Here is an 18228-nt window from a genome sequence, read left to right as displayed (position 1 = left end):
TTAATGTGCCCTGAATGGCAGCCTTGTGGTGTAAGATAAAATGTTTCTGACCTGAAGCTGTACTTGCCATGAAGCTCGTTTGTATCCATTTCAGAGAGATCACCACATTTTGAAAAATAGCAACTCCTGATTGTTGTGTCAATTAAAAGGAGCTGGCTAAATGCAGCATTTTGTAGGAATACATTGGGAATAGCAGGATCCTTGTCACTGGAAATGAGTGAATAGATTTTACTGTGTGTTATTTGACTGAAAACATAATTGTCTGAATGATAATTTTTTTTGGGATGTCTTTTTTAAGAACCTGCTGTGTTTTTCAGTATTCGTCAGCTTTGAGAACTGACATAGAAGGAAAATAAATGTAACAATCTAAAATACAAACCTTAGGGGACTACTGTTTTTTTTCCTTTTTGATGTTATTTACGCAAATGCTTTACTTGAAGAAAAAAATAAGTTTTTTTAATTTGTGTTTATTCATAATTTTTGAATTTTAGAGATTTATTTGTAGTGTAACTCCATGCTTTCATAATTAGTGCAGTAGGTGAGGAATTGGACAGACTGCCATAGTTTTTGTTGGATGCATTGTCATGCCATGATGGTGCTTTAGTGCTTTTGGGGGACAAGAATGTTTGATTTACTTTCTCATTCAGAAGAGTATAAAATTTATGGCAATTGCATTGTGTAGATTAGAGATGTGTATGAGAAAATGTCTTGGTTACTGTTGTTTTCTTCTGTATATTTTATCCCTCTTTTTAATAGCTTTGGGAACAAAAAGAACAGTAAGGGTTGTTGGATGTAGATACAGTGACTTATCTGAGGCCTCAACAACATAAACATTTGAAAAAAACTTCCATATCTGTTGTTCTTGGTTAGATCCCGTAGCATTCCTCAAGCAATAGGCTGGGACAGAACTCTACTGTACATCATCCTCAGTGGTGATTCCCTCCCACCTGGCAGTGATACATTTAAATTTTACCTTCATAACCCTTTCAAGCTTTATACGTAATTTATAAAATTTACTTTTATATGTAAAAAAGTGTATATGCCCCTTTGTTGCAGATGTTTCAAGCAAGTATGTTTTTCCTTCCAACGTTAAGTGTACTGTGAATTATTTCTGAGACCTCAGCTACATGTTTTATAGTTCTCATCAAAGTTTTCATCTGTGTAAATTTTCATGCCATACTCTTTTTGATCAGTCTTCTAGTGGTATAGATTTGGAGCTGCTATACCTCTGTGTAAGTTGGTATCTAAATAAACATTTTTGCAGCATTGGATGCAGAACTTTTGTTATCTTCAGGAGCTTTCATGGCAGATGTGCAGTGGATGAGTGGCTTTGAGTTTTCATTAGGCATTTTATGAGTTTCTATACTCACATTGCAAAGATGTTTTTTTATCCTGTTTCATGAGTTTGAATACAGCACAATCAGCAATATTGTATATAATATAATCAGAATACAGCAAGTGTTTTCATGGTGATAACTGGCTGGAATGAATTTTATGGCCATCAGTTGTTGCATTTCTTTGGGCAGACACGTGGAATGAGAATTCCTATTGACCCTGAAGAGACTTGTACAAGCTTTGGAAGAGTTTCATGGATAATTTTGCTTACTTTTTTGTTGTTTGAAGGCTTTAAACTTTCTTTTGTTTGCAAGAACTCTTGCATTACAGTATTCTGCATATGCCAAGCCCAAAGGAGCATGCTGCTTCATTATCAGTGAATTTTTCTCCCATCAGTGCTCCTAGTATTTGGAAACATTGGACAAGACTGAACACACAGCAGATTTGAAGATTGCAGGGGTTTTGGCAGTTTCTTCTCTTATTTGCAAAGTGTGAATGTATGGTATAATTTATGTCACTTTCAAGTTGATTTAATTTTGCCCTTTTTCTGGTGACCTTTGCTTGATACAGAGAGACAATGGCATTGTTACAAAGAGATTTGCTGCTTACCTTCTCCTTATAGTCTTGTTTTCTTTCAAATAGGCAAATAAAAGACTTTTTTCTTTGGCTTTTGTGACCTGTGGTTAAAGACTGAATGTTTGTGTTGGGACCTCTGTATCTTACAGCACCTCTTAATAATGTTATCTAGAAAATGTTAAAACATTATGTCAATCCTGCATAATTTATCTCTACCTTTATGTGGTGCTTGTTAGTGGGCATAATCTGCAAATCCTGTCAAGCTGTTAATACCAGGCATTCTTTGTCCAGACTTACTGTACCAATAATAGGAACAGATGGTTTAAGACTGCCTTAATCATAATTTTTTACCCTCCCTCTCTTCAAAAATGCATTATTTGTATGTGTAATTAATTCATTGTGGCTAGTGGCAGAAGAACAGGGCTTAGATGCTTGTCATTACCACACTGAAATTCTTTCTCTGTGCTGTGCCTCCTGATAAATTCTTTCTTTCTTTGCTATGGATTTTTTCCTGAGATCTTTAATAATTCCTTTCCACTTACATTAAAAACCAATTCATTTAAAAGTAGTTAAAAAAATGTCTGAAATGCGTTCATTGACACTGCTTCTCTCAGGGAGATTTTACGTTCCTACGTCAAAGGGACGTGTTGAGGATGCCTGAAGAGATAAAAGTTGTAACTTCTCTCTGGCACAATTGCATTCATGCTGTGTGGGACCACATACAGCATTTTAGGTGAAGATTGCACATGGTGTCACAAGCTCCTTTTACTTTTTTTCTGTGAATTAGGGTTGTACCATATGTCGCTTACTGAATAAAGCTTGGTCAGTTTTTGAATACTGTTAATTTTCTTCTTTTTAATGCTTATGTTGAAATTGATGGCTAGGTTAAAAGAAGGTCTGCAGTTTCTTGTGTGGCTGTTAACCAAAAACAGGCTTTCAGGAACCCCTTTTCTTTCTAGAAAAATATGGTGGAGTTGATGGTGGAGGTGGACTCTGATGGTGGATTGTTTGTACCTTCTCTTAAACTTCACCTTCTCTTACATTCTTTCTAATTTCTCAAATTGTAGCTTCTCTTAATAAATATTCTGTTCCCACATTTCAGGTTTAAACTTTGGTTCCTAAAATTTTGGTTGTATGATAAAAACAAACTGTTGATACATGTATGTTTTAGTGATCCAATGATGTTGCATACTAAGATAAAAGTTTTTTTTGAAGTGTAAAAACTGTTGAGTTTTTTGGATAACAACAGGATGAAAGCAAAAGCATTAAAAACTGTGTCCTGTGCAAAATCCTACATCTGAAGGCATGAGCTTTTAGAGGCAGCTAAGCATTTTTTCCACATTTCAGTTTGGAGTGGTTCTAATGGTAAGTGGCCTGTGTCAGTCTCTTAGCAGAGGACAAAACTTGCCTTTAATGATTTTGCTTCTACCATTTTCTTATGATTTGGACTTTTATAAAAGTCCATCTCCCTTATTTTTTGCTTTCCTTTTGAATGATAGTGCCTGAAAGTTGGTTCCCCAAGTTCTTAAGATTTGTAAGGGTTTTTTTGAAACATTGAAACAGAAATGCTTTCACTGTACCCTGGAACTCCTGAGTATGTTAGGGGAATGCTTGTTTTTGGTTGTATTTATTAACTTGATTACTACTTAGTGTTGGTAATTTCTAATGCAAAAATTTGCTGATCAGTTCCATCTTCTGGATTGAAGTTAACATAGAAGTTATGCTGGAAAACAGACTTCAGCTACTTCTGTATCTGCATGAGTATGGAAGGAAAAAAATTTCCATTGCAATAGTATTGAAATGCCTTAGTTCTCTGCTCTTCTCTTTTAGTGGATAAAATGTCACTTTTGATGATGGAGAATCCTGACCTGTCCTCAGTGTTTTGTCAGATGAATAGAAACCCTTGCCTGTGGTTCAATTCCAGCAGTAGTTTAGTAATAGTGTTGGTTTTTACTAGTTTTTCAGTACTTAAAGGCTTTTCATTGCTTCAGTCTCAAGTGTATTTCAAAATAGTAATTGGCCTAAGTATCTCCAAGGGGTGCTCAACCAGTCTCAGGGATGGGGAAAACAGTTTTGTGTCAGGATTGACAAAAGTGCTAATCCTAACTACAAAAAAAAAAAAAAAAAAAAAAAAAAAAAAAAAAAAAAAAGTACTTGAATTATTTCTGTGCACCTTACAAGTGACATAGGTTTTGTGTTCTCCATTTTTTGGCTTTTACTTCTGATGACATCCAGAGGAAAGTCCCAGCGGGGAGATCTCATGGCTTTTTAGCTTACTAAAGTTTGAGTCAGGCTATGGAAGGATTTTTTTTTTTAATACATAATTTTGAAAACTTAACTGTACCAGACATAGCAGAGGAAATGCAGCATTTCTCAGTTTCTGGGTTGGATCGTGTTAAAAATCTTTCAAATTCAATCCTCGATTTTTAGCATTCATGTTCTGTCTTGATATTGTCTTTTGTTTATATATTAGTCTAGTAGTTGGAGTTTACTGACTGTTGCTTTCAGAGCTTGTGTCATAAAATTGTTCCTGGCATTAATTTAGGACTTTGCTGCTTTCTTCTCTGCCTATTTTCTTCTTGAAGATCAAGTAAGAAATTCTGTCAATTCTGGCTGATGGCATCTTTGTAAGGAATGTAGTGTTTCTGTAGTCTCCTAGGAATTTAACTGGATTCCTTGATGTTTAGTTACACTTAGGAAATCGATCTCAGTATTACAGCCCTTTGCAAGATACAGTAGAACCTGAGATTTTTTTTTTCTTACTGTTGCTGAACAAATTAAATTCCCTTTGATCTCAGTAATTTAAAGCAGGATACTTAGGCCTCCTGGTCCTCCCATATTCTGATTTTTAGATTTATTTTTGTTTGTCAGTGGTACCAGCAGAGTCTTCCTAGTGTCCATCTCATCTGCTCAGTGGCTAGAGCAGGGTTAATCCAACAATGCAGTGAAAAGCCTGAGGGGGGAATGGGAAGGTCCTTGGGAATTTGTATCTGCCTTCTTACTAGATTGTAACTGGGCACGTCAGTTACCCTGTGGGAGAAGTCATATATTGTAGATTATTTGTTTCACCTGTTGTCTCTACAAACCCCAAATCTTAACTTTTCTGTAAATGAAGAAGTTGAGCCCACTGACAGCATCATCATGAGAACATTCCAGGTATCTTAAAAACTGGTAACTGAGCTTGATGTGTACAGAATTTCACAGAGTAATTAAGTGCCCCTCCCCCCATCTGTTTTATAAAAACAAGCAACTGGTAAGGCAGGGGTTAACACTATTGCCTATATGTGTGGCCAGATAGTTTTCATGGACATAACTTCAGTGTCAGTGGAGCCTGTGCAGCCTCTTGCCTCTCAGGAAAGAATCAGGGATTTGTAAATTGCTCTGCATACAGAATGAGATTACTTTTGAAGTGTCTCCATGCCTTTACAGTCTGATTATGTTAGACTTTAGCCTTTTTTCCTTGCTCAGAGGTGCTGAACTTCGTCTTTCACTGAAAAGAGCTATTTATATTATAATGTGCCTCCTAATTTAGTCCTTTCTTCTGGAAGCTTACTGTTAACTATGAAAAGGTAAAATGTATTCTTATATGAGTAACTAGCCAGGTTTTTTGTCAGTAACCTAAAATTTAGTAGATGAAGAGCATATAGTCAGATGCCAGGTAGTTGTATTGATCAGTGGTCAGACTCAGCATGGGAGCTCCTTTAATCCTGGACAGATGCTGAGCAGCCCACACTGGGCTTCAAGAGCCTTCATGTGTACCGAGGCCAAAGGCAAGGCAGGTGTGTGTTTTCCTTCTAATAATAGTGGAAAGGGTTATGTCATCCATCTGTGAAGTGCATGAGTGTTGTTTTGGATGAAAACTCTTTAAAATCCAGGAGCATTTCCCTATGGAGCACTTTCAATTGATTTACATGTTTCCTCCTGCTTGTCTTTTAACCTTGCTTTGAAGGCCACTTTTCTAAAACTGCTTTCAATTTAATCCTTTTCATTTTAATTACTCTCACAAATTTCTATTTCTTTACATTGTCTCTGTTCCAAATATGAAGTTCAGTTCTTAATGTAAGGTCAGCATATTCTGCAGATGACTTTTTGCCTCTAGACTCTTAGAGAAAACATAGGAGGTATCTTCGTTCTGGCAGTTTATCAGTAAATGGAAAAACATTTATTTCCTTGTAAAGGGGAGAAGTGTAACATTCAATTGTATGTTTTCTCTGTACCTTTGTGTGCCAGGTCTTAATTGCCCAACTAGAAAATGTACTGATATACTCTTAAGCCATTTGTTTTTCCAATGTCATCACAAGTCAGTTTCCTTTCCACTTCTCAGTTTAGTGTCATGTTCTTACCAAAGCTGCTGATAAGTGAGATTAAGGACTAAAATTTTTATACTTCCAAGTTTTTATTTGGATAATTTGACTTAATGAATAAAAAAAAAAAATCTTCCATGCTGCTGATGCTGAACATGGTTTCAATAAACATGTACTTCATTATGTATTTTTAATTAGAAGTTTTATTGAAAGTCTTGTGAGAAACCACAAGATATGATTAATTCATGCTGTGTAAAATATAAAATCTTCAGTCTTTGGATCTGAATTGGTATGAGGATATGGTACAAGGAAGTAGAGATCCTTATTTTTCAAATCTGTATTTTTACTGTATGTTAATCATAGATACTTTTAATTTTTCAGGGGGAAAAAAGTGATTGTCAAATATTAATTTCCAATTTTCTTAATGAATGGTAATTATGGATATAGCGACAACATCTTAGGGTTGAGATGCACTAAAAATATTGATGGATTTTGAAAAGGAAAATTCTGGGGGTTTAGACAAAATGAGTGTTTGCACTTGGCTATTGTATTACCATCTTGTTTACTAACCTCTTTCAACACAATGGCAGTAATTGTTTTGTCTTTCCTTTTGTAGACAAGTATCATAAAATCTCCTGATTTTAGGTGCAAGTAACGTAGTTTTTCCCCGCTTACTTTCACAAGATGTTTCTTTCACTATGGTTTTGTTTAAGTCAATGGAAAACAACCATTTCCTGTGATTGTTGTTTCCTCAACTACTGTGCCATTATTAAAAAATAAGGAGGGCAACTTGTGAGAGTGTTTAAGAATTTTGTAACTCTATTTCGAGTATACAGGGTAGGAAAATTTTTTTGGGGTATGAACCTGCAAATCACAGATATTGTAAAGTAGCTTTTTTCTCTGGTATAGAAGGGAGAAACTAGCTTGGGAAAGGGATGGAGGAGAAGCAGGAAAGGAAATAGATACTCACAGGAAGTTGCAACTAATAGAATTCTTTACTGTGAATCACACTCTAGCTTATTTCCTGGTAAAGCATCCATTCTTTCAAAAACCTGTATTTAGCATTTGGTGACAAAAGTAGGATGTTCTCTGAAAATGTGGAGGTAAATGCATTCTCTTGCTTCTTTTAGAATACTTTGGCCTGCTTAAAGAATAAATTATTTCAGCTTTGAGTGAGTTTTGTCTGTTCTTGATGCAAGAATAAATGCTGAATTGCGTTGTCTGTTAAGAGGTAGAAAGAGTTATTATGGTATAGCATCTATATTGTGAAACAGTGTCTCTGGTAGGTGACTGAAGAGTGCTTTAGTCAGTGGATAGAGAATAGAATAATTTATCTGGATAACTGTGAATTCAGTCTTTATTTTTCTTACAGTCACTTTTGCTTCTGAAATCAGAATTTAACTAATCATTCTTTGAGGTGCAGACTGAAAAAACGTTTGATGTAAATGAGTGTTTTGTAAGGCCAGCATTCTGCCTTATCTCAGTTATTACATTGATTCTTCTTTAGGCTTTAAATTCATGATGAATCACTGTATTGTAGTAATGGCATTTGGAGCTTTTTGCAATTTCTTTAAAACAGAGAAGATATTTCTGGTCATTTTAAAGCCTCTGCATTCACAATAGCATAAGCACTAAAAGTAGAAAGTGGCCTGGTATGAAGGCAAAAAAGATGTTGTTATCTTTTTCTTCATTTCTTAGCTTTCTGGTACATGAGTACTGTGGGTTATGCGTCATATTCCATACTTGAAAATCCTCTCCTCTGAGGAGTGTCACTGTATGTCTCTTTGCCTGTCTTTCTGTTTTTAACTGAGTGATATTGTCAAATTTTTCTCCTTCAGTGTTGCCAAGATGTTTTTGAATAGCATTGATCAAAATTGAACACGTTACGTGTTGTAACGTTGAATCGTTATTCGCTGTGCTGTAAATTGTTAAATCTCTGCTAAGCAAAGGATGCTTTAGTAACTAATGCCATAGGAAGTCTTGGTTATTTTTGGAGCAGTGTATCTGGAAATTATGTAGCTAGATATAAATGTGCAATATTTGTATAATTGTACATGTTTATAAAGAGGTGGTGGCCTAATTTATCAACAGGTTGATTTTGTTTGCTTTAGATAAACACATGTAGTAATATTGCTGTTATATATGGTGACAGTCAAATTCTTTGATTTTTGTCGTTTAGTGAATCTTAAAGAACGTAAAATAAATCCTGTAGCTCTAAATGTGGTGTTTCTAATTATTCTTTTAATTCTGCTCTTCTCCAACAGGAAGGAACTGGAGACATTCAAAGGTAAATTCTGTTTTTATTTTCTACTTAAATGTTTTTAAGAGTTATGGTAATTTGTGTATTAAGTGAAACTAGGAAAAAACTTTTGCCCTTCTACATTTGACAGTGTTAATTTTATGTTGACCCAGCCGGCTGTGTATTTTTCATTTCACCTGTTCTTGCTACTGTTTTCTTTAAGAGAGTCTCAAGTGTAGGGAGAACACAGATATTTTGTTGTCTTATCTGGGTTTCAGAGATTCCCGTATCTAATTCAAGCCTTTCCCTTGGTGTTCAATTTTTGTAGTTAAGGGCTTTTTCTTCAACTAGTTGATGTCTCTTTCAGCACAGATATATTTTTGGCACATGTTGCAGGCTGTTACATGTTAGGTTTTTGTCTGGCTGTTTCCTGGGAATTTTTACAGTATTATGCTAATTTAATTTTTGTAGCTCAACTTGTTGGAGATGCTCGATGATATATACAAATATTTGTCCAATATATGATGTAATGGCTGGCAACTCTGTCATGTACTATCTCTTTGTCTCTGGTACATGGATGGAGCACAGTCCCATTTTCAGTGAATCTTAAACTGGGGCTTACTCTACCTACAGACATTAATGTTTGATCAGCTTGAGAATTGCTATTATCTCTTGATGTGACTGTGGGTTTGTGACTAGTATTTATGAGAATGAAGTCGGGTGCATTGACTTATGTCAATCAGTTGTCTCTTGAAATTGAAAGGAGGGATGGAAATTTCTACCAGCTGCGTTCCTTTGCCTTTTCAGTTCATTACTATCTCATCTTTGTGGTGCTACAAAAAGAAAATAACAGTTACAGTAATAGATAAGCAACACAGATTATGTAAAATATCACTTTTTGTGTAACTTACAAAACCAGCCCTTTTGTTGATTGATATGACAGCTTTCAACATAGAGCAGCTCAATAAAAAACAGAAGGTAATGCTGGGCTCCTTGTGATCTTAGTAGTAGCTGGTGCTTGTAAGAACAATGAGTCCTGGTTTTTTGTTGTATTGATCAAGTATTTTAAGTGAGTTTCTGGAAGCCGGAAGAGTGGTTTCCAAAGTAATTTTTCTCTAGGCCCCTTGTTTTAATAGAGACTTTAATGTTATTTGACAGTAAGTATTTTACAAAGACAATTATTTTGATGGAAGAGGAACGTGCTAGCTGTGTGTTGACCTTGCAGTTTATACCAAACTAAGCTACTGGCTCTACAATGGATACAGAGGCGTATGGATTTCCAATATGGATTATAAAAGACTGGTCTTGGTAGCCAAGAGAAGGCTAGATAAGCATAGAGGGATGCATCGTGGGAAATGAATATTAAACATCTATCAGCCTAACTTGTGTGGGTTTTTGTACAGTGGACTAGTGGACAAGCTTGTACCTGACAGAAGAGAAGGGGAGTAATAGCTAAGAAAATTTCAGGAATGGTCTTGTGAAGCAAGTCTAATTCCTTCCTAGAGGATGACAACAAGAAGGTTTAAAATAAACAATAGATTCAGTGTTTTGATTTTGGCAACAACTTTCACTGTTTTGCCTGACATTTCCCAGGAAATTGGGATTAAACTACTAAAAATCCAGGTGCACAATTGATTGAAACGTGTACTTGGAGGAAATGTTCTTGGGTTTCTGACTTCTCAGATCTTGGAATTTTTGTTGTCAACCCAGATTGTGAAGTAGAGGTATTTGTTATATTGGCTTCAGTCAGTCTTTTTCTGACCCTTTGGACCTTACATTATTATCTGGCATATCTTTCATCAGCTGGAAATAGGGAGAGTAGGAGATTCCTAGTTGTGAAGGATTCTTTACATAATGGCAGATGTTTTGGTTCTAGGACAGCTTTGTCCAATCTTATTCCGAGCTCCTACTTGAATTTTCTGTTTTGAGCTGCTTCCAGGGCTCGCTAGATTTTGGCAAAAATGATCTGTCACTTGGTTGGCTTTAGTTCCAGTTGATGAAGCACACTGAGAACTCTGTGGATGTCCATAGGAATCCTGTCACAGGGGAAGGAAAAAGGCAGCAGCAAGGGCAAGCAGCGTGTCTTAAGCTAACAGCCTAACACTGTAATCTAAAAAGCAAAAGAAGCCAGGAAAAGTTGGCTCCAACTGAAACATGTTAAGAGTTGAGTAGATGGTTCTTTACATTTTCATACTGCAGGTATAGGCTACATCCTTAACTAATATATCTTTGCATAACTGTCTCGAGTGAAATGTCTTCCTCAGCATGCTGTTCATTAAATACCCAGTGCAGGATCTATAAAAAAGAGCTGTTTAAAATATCTTCCTATACACTTGCATCTTTTAATGCATTTGCACTTGAAATCATTGTACATTAAAATCTGTTCCAATGGAAAAACCCAAAATGCCATTTTTTTATAATAGTAACTTGTTATTTGTGAATTTGAATACCATATGCTAAAAAGTAATAGCTTCCAGGATATAAGGATGGTAAATGTCTTGCATAAAAATATCTTTCATAAAGATACAAGATAATTTTATCTGAATATGCAGGAATTAAAGTACCACAAAAAAATTCCTTCAATATGTTTGCTAGAAGGGTTAAAAGAGTTGTATGCACTTTTTTCAGTGTCCAGATGCAACTCTCATGTTCACCAGTGATGAGTCCTTACACCTTGCTCATGACAGAAAGTGAGTTTTACTGGAATTAAGAAACTGAATGGTCTAGTCTGAGATTCAAATTAGCACAGCACTAGAAACTTGAATGCTGTGATGCATCCCATTAATTGCACAATGAATACAGAAAATGCAAATTTTATGTTGGCACTGACCCTGAGAGTGCAGGTGTGACTCACAAGACTGCTGAGTAGCTTCACAGACTTCTCAGATCTGTTTTAAAACTTTACTTCCCTGGAGTTTTGTGGATGTGTAAATGCAAACAGGTACACAGGTGTAGTCTGTAAATTTGTGAACTCTTCAAATGTCTGTAACCTTAAGAACATTTTAAGTGCCCTTGTATATACCTAGTATTTATTTATTTTAACATTGAAGCAAAATTTACACAACCAAGAAACAGAATTATTCCTGGTTTCATTTACAACTTCCCACTGTGTGCCAAGGTACAAAGTGGTAATTCATTGATCTTTTAAGTATATTCTTTGAAGATACCAGGTGTCATCCAGAAGGGCCCCTAACAAGGAATGCATATATGCCAGGTTGCAGCATTGAAAAGTGTTCAGTATCCACTAACTCTCTTGCTCATTGATGTCAGTACATTTAAGGAGCATAAGAATAAATAAGAATGTTACTTACTTTAAGAAATTATGAATTATTTTTTACTTGCCAATGTTCTAGAATTTGTTTCTGCCCTTTTTCATCTTGGTATTGGAGATTGTACTCTATTTCATTGTAAGGAATAGATTTTACTGTTCTTCCTTTTGCTTTAAGACTTATTTTTACAGGGCCAGACATTCTCCTTTGTTGTTTGCTGCACCCACAGTGTCCAGGGGCAGGACAAACCTTTCCAGTCTCTCTTCTTTCAACCACAAGGGTTTTCTATTACAGAGTAATTGAAATTGATTATTATTTAATAATCTGTGGTGCTGAGAATAGTGAAGGTTAGAAGCTTTCCTGCTTTTTTGCGTGTTAAACATCTCTCTCTGAGGTAGGTGGGGAACGAGCGTGTGATGTCTTTGTCGACACTGCTGCAGCACTGGCATTTGTGTATGTGAAGTATGAGGACAGAACATCTCAAAGGTTGTCCAGTTCCTTATCTTTTTTTAGTACTTTATCTTACAGAAGTCTTTGCTATAAAAGATGATGGTTTTATGAATTGGAAAACATTGGTGTGCCATATGGAGTAGCCTGCAAGTTTCATTCTAGTTTGCACCAGTTTCAGTCTTGGGAGGGCTGCTTGTAGGAACTGGCTTATGCTCTGTGCTGTCCTGCCTTGGCTGACACTCCTAAAGATGCTAAAAAAAAAAAAAGTGTTCTGTTCTGAATCTTGGCAATTTCTTGCAATAGTAGAGTTTAATTTACTTGATATTTGTGTGTGGTTTTGATTTTAGTATTTGATGGGTTGTGCTCTTGCATCGTTTAGGAAGGTATCATTTTCATTTTAGAGCTGAGAGACTGGAAATTTGATAGCACATATGTGGTTATTTGCTCCTGATACTTGAAACCTGGTGCATTTAGGACTGCACTGAGATTTCAAATCATTCCATCATCCTTCTAGGCACGTGGTACCATTTTTAAGTTTATTTTTTTCTTTTTTGAGTTAACATTCCTTTAGTTCCAGAGCAGCCAGAATTGTGTAGTAAGTAGTTACAGAATACTGTTAATCTCATTAGAAGATGGAAGAGTGGAGCAGATAATGGGGTAGGTAATCAGCAGTGAGAGAGCAGGAAAAAAAAAGTTTTAAAAGTAGTAGAACTGCACAGTGCTAATAACATATGCTGTTGAGTTTACTTCTGATTTATCCAGATAGGAACTATATACATGTTAGATTTCAAAATTGTTTGCAAAAGCCCCTTTTAATAAAAAGTTCAGGATGCAATGTTTTGAGTTCTTTTCTGGAAAGAGAACTAAAGCACTAGAGGCTGTTTGGAGATCAGCAACACAGCACTTTTGGACAATGAAAGGTGGCAGCAACTTTGCAAGGGCAAATATGCACGTGGCTTTGGCTACTGAGTCATGCATATTTCTAAGCTTTAACCGGATTAGTTTGATTCAAGCTCAGGGAAACAGGTCATATGACGATTTTCAGCATTTCTGTTTACAGTACTACAAAATATGTTTTCAGCCTTTTAATCAGAGGTCTCTCCCAAACAAGGCCTTTTAAGACCTTTATCAAAATATTCCTTGAGAAACTGACCTGTGAAGTAAAGAGGTGTTTTTTCTTCCTCTTGCCTTCAAGGTTAAGTCATTGGGTGACATTTGATATGCAGATTTTTTTGTCATCCCTGTTCATGCATCTAAGATGCTGCTGTTGAAATTGCAGTTTTCCAGTCCTTTTATCAGGAGGTTAAATATGTTTATATCCAAACTTTAATTTCCGGACTTTTGCTGTTCCCTCTTCTAAGAGCACACAATATTTGGAGCAGTCTGTTGACTCCATCTCTTTGTTCCCCATTTCTTTGAAATATACTCACTTTAACAAATAGTATGTCAAACTTATTTTTTTTTTCAACCAGTCTAGGGATCCTCTTTATCATTCTCTGTTCTGATGGCTGTCAAAATAAAACTCCTTTTTCCTACTCTTCATATTGCCTTCCAGATGCATGAGTAATATGCAGTGGAGGTCTTTACAGCTCGTGGTTGACAAACTCATAAATTCAATGACGTAGCTGCTCTTCACGTTGAGCTGTGATTTTGAGCACATAATCCTGTATGTTTCTTCTGAGCAAGAGTAAGGTGACATTGTGGTAGAAATTAATTCCAACCACATGGAGTTCAGTTAGTCTAACATTTCTGTGGTCCAAAATTTCAATATTTAAACCTTGTACCACAGACAGTTCTTGCTTTGTCATACCAGAGAACAGTTAGGAAAGAATTGCCTATTTTTTTTGTAATAAAGCTAAAATAGAATTAAAATTTCAGGTTTATGTTCTGATATTAGGGGTTTTCCTCATTATTTTGCTATGAGGTGAAAATATCCTGATAGATTTCTAGTTAATACTGTGCTTTACTGGCTTCTTTTCCATCTGGGCTATGGAAGGAGAGCCTTGAAGCTTTGGATGCTCTGTGTTGTTTGTGGCAAGAACTGACCAAGACTCTTATATATGATAACCATTCTCTAGGGAACAGAAAGATTTGAGTCTTGGGCACTTCTGGTCAAACCTTGAGTGAAAGGTAAATAAGTTTAATTACTTAAGTCTTCCATTTTAGTGTAATAGATAAAACAGATGAAGGAGGAAACAATATTCTAAATTGTCCTTATAGCTACCTTGCTTCTGATTTTACTTTTTATATTTTCAAGTTTGCTGACTCTTGCATCTGTTTAACATTTTTGCAGTTTCTAGGTTGGTATCTAGCTTTTTGTGTCTTCTATTTTTGCTCCTTTTTTGCTTTCCTTGAAATGGTATGGCCTTAAAATCAAGTATTTTAAAAAAGAGTTATTTTGTTTTTAAATCCTTTTAACCAGGAATTTAAGGAATTTAAGGGTTCAGTCTTGGTCTTTCACTGTTTTCAGTCCTTCCCAGTAAATAACTGAATTTTTATACATCTGGACAGATATTACCAACACTGAAATGTATGTTTGAGCTTTCAAATGTACATCTCTGTAGCCCACAGGTGGATGGTGCTGAGTTGTGGGCATCTGATTCTGTTTGGTTGAGCTATCAAACTTAATGGCATATTTTGAGAACATGTCCTGTCTATGAATACATACCCAGGAACAGTGGAAGTTTTCAGGTTTCTGGGATAAGACACAAAAGCAATTGCTTGCCTCTTGCTGACCCTCTGAACATGACTTTGTTCTCAGCTGGCAACACAAATTGAGCATGAGGTGTAATTGAAAATGTATTAGCTGCCTTTGCCAAGGCATCAAAACATTTGCTGGATTAAGTGTTAGGACTGGGAGTGAAGCAACCTACAATGGATAATATCTTGTGTGCTCATTTATTTTGCAGATGACTGGAAAGAAATTTATCTAATATGTTAATAAGCATCAAGTCTTCAGGACAGATAATATTTTCTATGCAAGAAATAGAATTTACATTTCAATGGAAAAGGAAAAAAGGGGAAGCTTGGCATATTTCGTTGTCTACAATTCTACCTTTGATTGCTACATCAGGAAGCCCATTTCCACTGTGCTTTTTGCCCAAAGGAGGCTGCATTGTCAGCTAACTCAAATATAATGGTTTGGGCTGAAAGGGACCTTAAAGATCATCTGTTTCCAACCCCTCTGCCATGGCTGGGGCGCCACTCACTAGACCAGGTTGCTCAGAGCCCCATCCAACCTGGCCTTGAACACTTCCAGGGATGAGGCATCCACAACATCTCTGGCCAACCTGTGCTGGTACCTCACTACCCACTGAGTAAAGAATTTCTTCCTAACGTGTAATCTAAACCTGCACTCTTTCATTTTAAATCCACTGCCCCTTGTCTGTCACTATTTGCCCATAAAAAAGTGCCTCTCCCTCCTTTTTATAAGCCCACTTAAGGCCACATTGAGGTCTCTCTGAAGTAATCTTTTCTCCAGACTGAAAAACCCCAGCTCTTAATAATTTGATATGATGAGGAATTACTTCCTTTTGCTCATTTTTTTATTAGTTTTCAGTTGGTGAGGTGAAAACAGGGCTATTTTTGGTAAGGTCAATACAGCCTTGGGTGGATCTTAGAATGGCATTCATTACTGAGGTGGTTATATATTGGAAAAAGGACTGAATTTTCAAAGCTGTAAATAGGGAGTAGAGTTTCTAAAGGAAGTTTTAGAAGGCTGCCATAGAGAGACCACATTGTTCATGGGCAAACTAGATAGTCACATTTCCTTGGAATAAATAGTGTGTGCTGTTGTAACATGGCTGATCAAAGATAAATTTTGGTTTTGTCATCCTACCCTAAACCACTTTTGGTTTAATGCTTTAAATGCCCTTTTATGTATTTATTTATTTATATTTTTTGTTTGTTATGTGTTTGGCTGTAATGTAACTTTTTATGTTGCAGATTCGCTAGTGCAGTTTGTAGCCTCCATGCTCAACTAGATTTCAGGATTTTGGGTGATGGCTGTCACCTGAGAGTACTATTCAGACAATGAATTAGCATAACCTGTAGGGTGCTGACGTTACTGATACTTCTGAAACCTTGTGTTTATCAGGATTTTTTTAATGCTAATTCTGACTGAGTAAGAGTGAGGAGCAGGAACCTTCCTTTCTATTAAATTCTGCTTCATCTACATATTTTTAGAGAATCTTGTGGGTTTTATTTCATGAGACACCCATATGCCCTCTCATCTTGTCTTTGCATTGCATTTTGAGGGGGCTGGTTTATCCTCCCAACAAATTTTAATAATTATGCGTTTATGTAGTTCTCTCTGTTTTTCCTTGATTCCTATCTCTTTGTAATCTAGTATTGCACTAAGTCAAAAGCCTTTTCAGAGGTCAGATGTATTACAACAAATTTGGCATCACTGCAGCTTAAGATAAGATGCCTCATGGGTGTGCAGGTGCAGGTCCTGTTGGCTGCGGTGGAAGTTTACTCTGTGCTGGAATCAGCCTTGCAGAATCCTGGTTTTGTGAGGAGTGGAGGAGGCCAGGGTAACAATAGGGATTGTCTTCATCCATTGCCAGGGTGAATAGCAAACTGTGTAGATAATTGGAAACAATTTCATGGCCACCTAAGTCCTGTCATACTCAGTTTATGTAGAAGAGAAAATATTTAAAGGTGTAATATTTTAATTGTCTCTAATGCTTAAATGACTGATGGGGAAAAAATAGAAGTCAGTTCTGTATACAGTTCTGACTTGAATTCATCCTTTAATTACCGAAGTCCAGACTGAAGTGGGATTATCTCATGATGATTATTATTCTTTTAATCTTTCACATATATATTTTTGGTGTTATTTTCACCAGTTAAACCCAAGTTTTGTAGGCCAAACATTCTGGGTATTTTTACTTTTAATGATGTCGATTGGAGAAGTATTTGTAATATAATAGCCTTTTGTCCCTACTCCGTATTTTGGTAATTGTCACACAGAAGGTTTGCTAAATGTGATCTTTTTAAATAAAAGATAGGAATTGCTACGGCTGTCCTGGTTTCTGGCAGCACTGTGCACCCTCCTAAACTGAAGAGGCAATGGGTGCTGGGGTTCCCAATTCTGAGGAATGCCTTACAGTTTTTGAACATAAATGCACTGTTGTGTAACTGCAGCATTAGCAGAGCCGAAGATTCTCAGTCATATGCTGTTGCTGTAATTTTTTTCTCAACTGCATAACCTTTTTTTTTTTCAGTTTTTTTTTTTTAAATGTAGCCTGGATATATATTACAGAAAATACAGTTTTCAGTGGAGAATACTGTTCTAATTTATTTTAAAATCTCTTCCAAGGCTTTTAATATTTTATGTGTGAAGTAAGAATTGTATGTAATCTGGTTTGTGGGGTATCTGAGCTAAGCCATGTTAAGGAAAGGCACTTTAAGGGGTGAGCCTTGTGAACACCGCCTAATTAAAAAAAGAATTCAGAACCCTTCTGTACCTTTCCCCTTGCTCCTGAATCATTTGCAGACGCTTCCAGCTCTCTGCCAAATAAACACATGCTGTAGCTGCGTGTCATCAGATTATATCCCGCTGGGAAGATTTCAGTCTCCGCAGCACCCCTTGGTTCAGCGGCGTGTGGTATCTTCCCAAATACATGCCTGCATTTCTGGTGGAGCCCAGCTGCTGGGAGCTTGTGCTCAGGTTCTGGGGAGGCGCTGAGTTGAAGTATCCATGTGTGTGCAGCTGCATCTGCGTGCGAGTGGCCCATCGGAAACTGCCCGTCGCGGTACCACTGCTTTGAAAAAGCAGCCTTCTGGCAAAGGCCTTTGTTCTGCATCAGTGAAGATGCACATCACTGGGGCTGCTTGGTAACTGGAGCTTTCACTTGACCAGTGCTGGGTTTCTTTTTACTTGCTTATTTCTTACTGCCATGTCATCTCCGGGAGGCACTGAGAATACTCAGAAGAATTCACGTAGGTGGAACTTTATTATCATCTTTGTTATTTGTCACCTTAACTTGCCAAGCTAATGTAAAATGCAAAATGAAATTAAAGTTAGCTTAATTAATTTCCTCAGTTACCA

The 18228-nt window shown here is 36.5% G+C and overlaps 1 protein-coding gene across 2 annotated transcripts in view; it reads left to right on the top strand.

Annotated features, from left to right (window-relative positions):
- Window positions 1-18228, top strand: part of DTNBP1 (dystrobrevin binding protein 1) — a 63601-nt gene that overhangs the window by 19513 nt on the left and 25860 nt on the right. For both annotated transcript variants that reach the window (XM_038124989.1, XM_038124996.1), the window contains exon 7: window positions 8480-8502. In XM_038124989.1, coding sequence (XP_037980917.1) covers window positions 8480-8502 — 23 coding nt within the window. The remainder of the gene's footprint in view (window positions 1-8479; window positions 8503-18228) is intronic.

The sequence above is a fragment of the Motacilla alba genome, chromosome 2 (assembly GCF_015832195.1).
Source record: "Motacilla alba alba isolate MOTALB_02 chromosome 2, Motacilla_alba_V1.0_pri, whole genome shotgun sequence".
Classification (NCBI taxonomy): Eukaryota; Metazoa; Chordata; class Aves; order Passeriformes; family Motacillidae; genus Motacilla; species Motacilla alba.
The sequence above is the reverse complement of the archived record's forward strand: the minus strand, read 5'-3'. Positions and strand labels throughout refer to the sequence as shown.